The sequence below is a fragment of the Metarhizium brunneum genome, chromosome 4 (assembly GCF_013426205.1).
Source record: "Metarhizium brunneum chromosome 4, complete sequence".
NCBI lineage: Eukaryota > Fungi > Ascomycota > Sordariomycetes > Hypocreales > Clavicipitaceae > Metarhizium > Metarhizium brunneum.
The window spans coordinates 2078932-2087390 of NC_089425.1; the positions used below are offsets into that span (position 1 = coordinate 2078932).

At 48.3% G+C, this 8459-nt stretch overlaps 2 protein-coding genes across 2 annotated transcripts; both read left to right on the forward strand.

The window, feature by feature from the left end:
* Positions 1-753: 753 nt before the first annotated feature.
* On the forward strand, positions 754-4153 carry irs1_0 (Isoleucine--tRNA ligase, cytoplasmic; the record flags this gene model as incomplete). Its single annotated transcript, XM_014690289.1, has 4 exons — positions 754-828; positions 899-1252; positions 1306-3007; positions 3069-4153. 4 exons carry the CDS (start codon positions 754-756, stop codon positions 4151-4153), a joined length of 3216 nt encoding a protein of 1071 aa, XP_014545775.1.
* A 3210-nt stretch (positions 4154-7363) lies between these two features.
* Positions 7364-8221, forward strand: G6M90_00g072880 (uncharacterized protein; the record flags this gene model as incomplete). Its single annotated transcript, XM_014690288.2, has 1 exon — positions 7364-8221. The coding sequence occupies one exon, from the start codon at positions 7364-7366 to the stop codon at positions 8219-8221; it is 858 nt and encodes a 285-aa protein (XP_014545774.2).
* Positions 8222-8459: the final 238 nt, after the last annotated feature.

Consider the following 8459-nt stretch of genomic DNA (forward strand, 5'->3'; position numbering starts at 1 on the left):
GTCGGACTCAGTTGGGAATCCGTATCTCGTACTTATTCAGCGTAACGACATCGATGCTTCCGCCGTCTACCGCTGTCAGTTGTTTGGCGAACAAGGAATTGCCCATGTCCCTCTGTGCTGTATTAAACAATGGATGAGTGAACGCCTGCTAAAGTGAAGTATCTGGCGCCACAACATTGAATGTTCTGATGTCAACAGCCCACCACGCGTGGGGTGACGGGTCGACGCGCCGGAAGTCCTCATGTCTGCCTGACTACCTTAGGTAGGTACCTAGGTACTCAGTACTCAGCCTACTTAAGTACATAGGTACTTAAGTACCTACCTAAGGTACCTAGGTAGCTAGGTGGGTATCTACTAAGTACTTAAGTAGGTATAAGTACTTAAGGTAAGTAGAGTACCTTAAGTAAGTACTTAGTAGTAAAGCCAACCTGGGCTGCCCCCTCTCCAAGAAAAGACACTTCAGGTCCGGTTGCCAGGTTGCCACAGGTACGTACCTAGGTAGTACACGTAGTACTACTATTACATCAAAACATTGACGGCTCGACCCCTCCTCCCCCGCTATGACTCTACCAACCCCACCTTGACTCACGGGAGAAAAAATCATCGTCTTGACCTCACCAAGCCCATTTCGTGAACTCTTGGATTCCAAATATCGGAAACTGGGGAATTGGCGGGCTATAAGTGGTGAAGGTGTTGGACATCCCAGCGTTTTTAAAATTACCCCGAACATTCTTCATTTACAATATCGACGCCATGTCTATAGATTTTCCGAAGGAGGAGGTAGCCACAATTGAGCGATGGCGCGCCATCAACGCATTCCACCGCCAGGTACGAGAAGAAATCGCTTTATAGGCCTCCATAACCTCTCATGAAACATACTAATTCTGTTTGTTGATAGCTGGAATTGTCCAGCGGCCGTCCGCATTATACGTTTTACGATGGCCCTCCCTTCGCAACTGGATTACCTCACTATGGTCATTTATTGGCATCGACAATCAAAGACATCATTCCAAGATACTGGTCTATGAAGGGCTATCATGTCGAGCGTAGGTTTGGCTGGGATACTCACGGACTACCAATCGAACACGAAATCGACAAAAAACTAGGTATCTCCGGAAAGGCAGCCGTTACCAAGTTCGGAATCGAAAAGTACAACGAAGAGTGCCGTGCCATCGTCATGCGCTATGCTTCGGAATGGCGACTGACAATCGAACGATTGGGACGGTGGATAGATTTCGACAATGACTACAAGGTGAGAAACTTAAACTGGTCAGCAACATGGCGTATGCTGACCCATGCCACAAGACAATGGACCCGAAGTTCATGGAGTCACTGTGGTGGGTTTTCAAGCAGTTGTTCGAGAAGGGGCAGGTGTACCAAGGCCACCGGGTCATGCCCTACTCCACTGTCCTTACCACTGCGCTAAGCAACTTCGAAGCAAACCAGAATTACCAAGATGTGACCGACCCTGCAGTAGTGGTGTCTTTCCCCTTGGTTGAGGATCCCAATGTTCACCTGTTGGCCTGGACGACAACTCCTTGGACACTGCCTTCTCACACTGGTCTCGCTGTGCATCCTGACTTCGAATACATTAAGATACATGACGAGAAATCCGGCAAAATCTTTGTGATACTGGAACAGCTTCTGTCAACGTTGTATAAAGACCCTAAGAAGGCCAAGTATTCCGTGGTAGGTAAAGTCAAGGGTAAAGACATGCTGGGATGGCAATACAAACCACTTTTTGATTACTTCTATGAAGACTTCAAGGACAGTGGTTTCCGTGTTCTCAATGGAACCTATGTCACAGCAGATAGTGGTACTGGAATTGTACATCAAGCGCCCGCCTTTGGTGAGGAGGATTATAATGTTGCCGTTGCCGCTGGAGTTATCAGTGAAAAACGGCCTCCGCCAGATCCACTTGATGATACTGGCCACTTTACTGAAAAGGTTCCAGACTTTGCTGGCATGCATGTCAAACAAGCGGACAAGCTCATCATCAAGCACTTGAAAGCTGCCGATCGCTTGGTTGTCGAGTCACAATTGCGACATTCATATCCAATGTGTCCTAGATCGGATACTCCCCTTATTTACCGCGCAGTGCCTTCCTGGTTCATTAGAATTCCTGAAGTCATCCCCGATATGCTTAAAAATATAGAAGACTCCCACTGGGTCCCTTCCTTCGTTAAAGAGCGTCGTTTTGCTAGCTGGATAGCTAATGCTAGGGATTGGAATGTTGGGAGAAACCGATATTGGGGCACACCTATTCCTCTTTGGGTCAGTGATGACCTGGAAGAAAGGGTCTGTATCGGGAGCATAGAAGAGCTCCGCGAACTTAGCGGCTACCAAGGCAAATTAACAGATCTGCATAGGGATAAGGTTGATCACATCACCATCCCAAGCAAAATGGGCAAAGGTACACTGAGACGAGTCGATGAAGTCTTCGACTGTTGGTTCGAATCAGGTAGTATGCCGTATGCTAGCCAGCATTATCCGTTCGAGAACGTCGAAAAATTTCAGAAGTCCTTCCCCGGAGACTTTATCGCTGAAGGACTCGATCAAACAAGGGGATGGTTCTACACTCTGCTTGTACTTGGAACGCACCTGTTCGGCTGTTCGCCTTTTCAGAATTGTGTCGTGAATGGAATTGTACTTGCGGAGGATGGAAAGAAGATGTCAAAGAGACTGAAAAACTATCCGGACCCGTCCATTGTAATGGATAAGTATGGATCAGATGCTCTCCGACTTTATCTCATTAACTCACCAGTTGTTCGAGCCGAACCGCTTCGTTTTAAAGAGTCGGGAGTTAAGGAAGTGGTGCAGAAGGTTTTACTCCCTCTTTGGAACAGTTTCAAGTTCTTTGAAGGACAAACCGCTCTGCTAAGGAAGGCAGAGGGAGTGGACTATATGTGGAACCCAGATATGGAATCCAAAAATGAAAATGTCATGGATCGCTGGATTCTGGCGAGTTGTCAAAGCCTGCTGGAGTTTGTTAATGAGGAAATGCGAGGTATGAACCCAACCCCCCCACCCATATTGCTACGAGATTTGTAAACCTAACACAAAAACAGGATATCGACTATATACTGTTGTTCCACGTCTGCTCGAACTCATTGATAACACCACTAATTGGTATATCCGGTTCAACCGCCGTCGCCTCAAGGGAGAAAACGGTCTGCAAGATACACAACATGCATTAAACGCACTGTTCGAGGTTCTATACACCCTTTGTCGAGGGTTAGCCCCATTTACGCCGTTCTTGTCAGATACCATTTATCTGAAGCTACTTCCCCATATTCCCCCAGAGCTGCAAGCAGAAGACCCTCGAAGCGTACACTTCCTTCCATTTCCAGAGGTCAGGCAAGAGCTATTCAACTCGGAGGTCGAGAGGAGGGTCTCGAGAATGCAACGAGTAATTGAATTAGCCAGGGTATCCAGAGAACGAAGAAGCCTCGGTCTGAAAACCCCACTGAAGACACTCGTCATCATACATCACGATCCTCAATATCTTGACGATGTTAAATCTCTGGAAAATTATATTACCGAGGAGCTCAATGTTCGAGACCTTGTTCTTTCTGGAGATGAGGCAAATTACAACGTTCAACTTAGTGTCACTGCAGACTGGCCGGTTCTTGGTAAGAAACTGAGGAAAGACATGGCTCGGGTGAAAGCGGCCTTGCCGAGCTTAACCAGCGAGCAGGTCCAAGAATACTTACAGAACAAAGAGATTTTGGTAGATGGTATTCGACTAGAGGAAGGAGATCTGGTCGTGCGACGCGGGCTGCGGGAGGATGCAACGTCGAAAAATCTGGAGATCAACTCTGACAATGAAGTTCTTACCATCCTGGACTCCGAAATCCACCCGGAGCTGGCGCAAGAAGGTCTGGCAAGGGAGATTATCAACAGAGTACAGAGGCTTCGGAAAAAGGCTGGGCTTCAGGCCACAGATGATGTCAAGATGGAATATCAAGTCTTATCTGACCCTGAAGGCGTGGGATTGGCTGACGTTTTGGTCTCTCAATCTAGCACGTTCGAAAAGACATTAAGACGACCCCTTGAACAGGCGCAGGAGAGTGGTGCACCCTCTGCAATAATTGTGGAGGAGGAGCAAGAAGTGCAACAGGCCACGTTCCTATTGCGATTATTAAACATCTAAGGCACCACATTTCATATATTGTCATACTCGTCTTGGCGGCATATACAACAGAGCAGGAGTCGACTCGTGTTATGCAACTGCCTCCCGCTTCTCCTGCTATCAAGATAGAAAAAATAAACAGACATGGAAAGAAAATATAGTGTAGTGGAACGAGAATTCAAGACTTGAAGGAATAAATGCTCGCAAACAATGAAAATATATTTGAAGAAGTTGCTACTTCTTTGATACTGCCTTCTGCGCATTCTAGTGTCAGCTAGGACATTGATGTTTGAAGGTGTCGCAGCCTACCAGGTAGCAATCCTTAAGTTTGATGAACTCTTTGGCACATTTCCCTTTCTCCATAGCATTATAATCGGCCACAACACATCTCCCATAAACAGCAGCCTAATAAGCCCTAGTTATTAAATGAACGCGCGGGAGAGCTAGGGATTTCTAACGCACCTGAGTTGAGCACAGTGAAGCCGCAGAAGCCAGCCTATGAAGCTGACAACGACCAACTGCTTGAGGCATGGGCTGTATGGTAAGCCCTCTACGGGGTACGGTTGGTGCTCCTCGGTTCAACGTTTCATGAAATGCGAGACAGGGTCTACTTTGAATCAAGATATCAAGACATCAACTCGGTTCAATTGATATGAGCGAATGGAAAACAAGCGGCAGCGAAGTCTTTGTTCTGAAGAGGAGACGTCAAACTGTCTTAGGAAACTTGGGTCTTTTAAGTTTGTGCACTGTTTTCGACCAAAGTGTTGCTTACATAATACACTTACGCCAGTTGATATGACAATCTCCCACCCCTGCTTCGCGTCCCCGTCGCGGACTAACTGATGGCGCGAACGAAGTAAAGCACGACATTTCCGAAGAGTTAATTCAGTTCAAAAGCGCTGCAGACAAGGCAGGACTTCCCCCATAGTCCTGAAATTATTCACACGTCATCTATCCCTGGTGGTTAGTACAATGGACGAACTGTGACAAGGAACAATCGCCTCCAGTAAGCATCACACCGAGCGAGCCATCGTGACGGGTCGGTCGAAACTGATGTCTTTAGTGGCAAATGTTCAGTCTTCAACTAATGGTCAAGACCATAGTTTGGCCCAACGCCCTAGCCAAAGCAGCCCCAACCAGACACAACTAACTCAGGAACCTTATTATTCAAATAAAGGTACGGAGTGAGAAGCTTGTCTTTTCGCCCCGAACTTTGTGCGTTTGCGCTGACACATCCGATTCTCAGATATTGCAATCCTCCATTCCGTGGTTTCCTCAGCACAAGATGAATTCGATAGATCGCCCTTCCCAAAACCCCTACCAGCCGCGGTTCTATTCAAGGCTTACGACGATGTACTTCCTACTTTTGGAATCGACCCGGACTCCGATCATCACCTGTCCGCCTTGGTGTTTCGTATTGGGGGTGAGCATGGTGGGTCTTTACTGGACAAGTTTGAGGCAATTCTGAAGCGAATGGGGATATTGCTTGAATTTGGCGAGAATACGACTACATCACAACATCCATCCCATTCGAGGTCCCCCTCCGTAACGCAGGATAAACAAGATACGATCGAACTTACAAACGCGCTCGAATTAGACGCCTCTCCTGGTAAGGACAGGAACCTATCATCTGACCTAGTTCGCCCAAGGTCATCAACGCCGGGTCGTCGTCTAGAACAGCCGAAACACGTAGTTGTTACTCAGGAAGCCCCGACGTTGGCTCATACAACCACAATCCACTCGCTGCATCGCTTGCCAAATTGTGAGAAGTATGGTGGCGATGCGCCTCCAGTAATCACGGCCAAAGACTTGGTGAAAACATCATCTACCAATTCCAATGGACTGAAAGTAGCAAACACATCCAGGATCGGTTTGGCGCCGGTGAAAGATCACTGGCCTACCATTGCATCCATAGGGGCAGGGCATGACCATGCCTTAAATACAACGCTCCCAGCTACTTTTCATGAGAAACCAAATGACAATCTCCCATTCAACAATGCGCAGTCGCCAACATCTGCACTACTGGAAAATAGGAAGACCCCCGAGATTCATTCGCGTCTAGATACAAATCAATCCGACTTGGACACTCTTGAAAATGAATTTCTTGGAAATAGAGCAGCGCGAGCACGCCAAATTTTTCTCGCTAGCAAAGTATTCAACAAGTGGGCTGATGAGACTGCAGTACGACTTGAACGGGAAGCTATTGCAAGAAGGCACATGGTTCGCTTCCGTTGCTTCAACAGCTGGACACTCGCTCCGGATTCAAGAGTTCCAATGGTGAGACATCTGAAAGCTGTTACTGCTGTCCAGAAGCTTCGGCGTGCAGTTAAGTGTCACGAAGAGCAGTTGAACGTGGCTTCATTGTTAATTTATCAAAGCTACATACACATGAAAGCCGAACGCTTTCTGAGCTATTGGCGTACTTGTGTTTTGGCCAGGCAGGCTTTCAAAATGTCGGACAGGCGCATAAAAAATTGCGTAGTTGGGCACTGGCTCAACCAAGCTATTACTGACAACAGGTTCGCCAGCAAAGTTGTGGGAAAATCCAACTATTACAAAGGCAGTCATCTGTGTGCTAAGTGGATGAGACGAGCAAAATCACATGTCGCCCAAATAGACGCAGCTCGGCAAATTAGCGCCGCTTCAGGTGTCATGGCCTGGCTTCACGAGTGGAGAGATCAATGTGAGGCAAAATTTCGAGCTCGTACTTGTCGGAGGCTTCTGGCAACTGAGAATTCACTACGGGTATTCGAAGTATGGAATCTTCGAGCTCGAGCACAGGCATTCCGCTGGAAATGCGAGTATTTCTCTATCCTTGAGTTAATGAACATGTGGTCTATAGCTGCGAAGCTCGACTCCGTGCAAGAAACCGCATCAAAGAAGTATTACACGAAAAGAACAACCAGCATGCTTATCAGTCACATGCGTTCTCACAGCCAGGACCAGCGCGAGCTGAGTTACTTAGGGCGGCGCGCAAGATGGTATATTCAAGCCACTCGCCTAGTGCAGGTTTTCGATAGTACTGCCCGGTATCATAAACATCAATCGAGACTGGTGATTAGGCGATATCTCATGATGAGATACACTCAGGTGTCGTCCAGGAGGAGGCAGCGCAGCTTCTATGCGGCACTGGGTCGCTGGCATTCACATGCCACCCAAATGTTAGACTTGGTACGAGCAGGACATGACTACCAAATGAAACATGATGTGGGCTGCAAGCTTGCCGCGGCTATGTCCTGGGAGCAGCACAGGCTGCAGGCTGAGACATTGCTTTCTCTAGCCGTGGATTATCACAAGGAACATATGTTGGACAAATGGAGATATGAGGCTTTGACTGATGAACGACGGCAAACGGAAGCGTTGGGATTATGGTCAACCGAGAGGCAGCGCCAGTCACTTAAGGACTGGACAATTTCCGCACTTCAGAGGAGCGGGCAGGCGCATTCTGCGATAACGGTCAGACAAAGACACAATCGGGAAAATCGTAATCGAGCTCTTTTATCATGGAGGCGGCTTGCGAGCCCAGCGAAGGCAGATTTGCCAGAACTACAATCGCCGGCCTGGAATGGCCCATTACACAGCTCCCGCAGGGTCATGAAGTCGCTTTCGAGGCCGCGTCCTGTTTTTCGCCAATTCGAAGATGGTCAAGACCTTATGAGTCCATTGAAGACACCTTCTCGTTCAACAGGGCTTTCACTGACAGCAACCCGCACGCTCCCTCTGCGCTTGATGGATCCTGTGGAGGAAGTGGATGGGAAGTCGGTGAACCAGGGACAAAACAATATGGCTAACCTCTGGAACCATGACGACCCGCGCCGTAGTCGCATGGCCGATCCTGGAACGATAAGCTCAACGACGCCGCGGGCTCCAATGCCAAAGGACACGCCCTGGACAATGCGTTATGCCTCAGCTTCTGCAGGGCATCGGGGCCATGCATCATCTTTGGGACTAGTCGGGGCGCGTCGAATTCATGAAAATGGCGATCGGTTTGATGAAATCTCCTTCACAGGCAGGGTGTCAAAACCACTTGTTTCAGGACAACACAAGCGGACAATCGGCGAGAGAAATGTCATTGAGGCGAACTTGTGAACTACTCCCTTATCTCGTCCTCGACTTGCCAAGCCCAGTAAGTGACTTGACTTCGGCTGGCAACGGAATGTGGATAGCGCCCTTGGCCGGGTGAGGCTCGTCCCCATATAGTATACATGTGATAGCAGACACCGGCCACTTTAGTAAATGAAGTAGACTGCCCTCGCCGCATTGCCTCCCTGGCGTGGGGTTCTACTGCGCGGGCTTTCGCTAATTGAGTATCTTTGGCTCTTCCAGT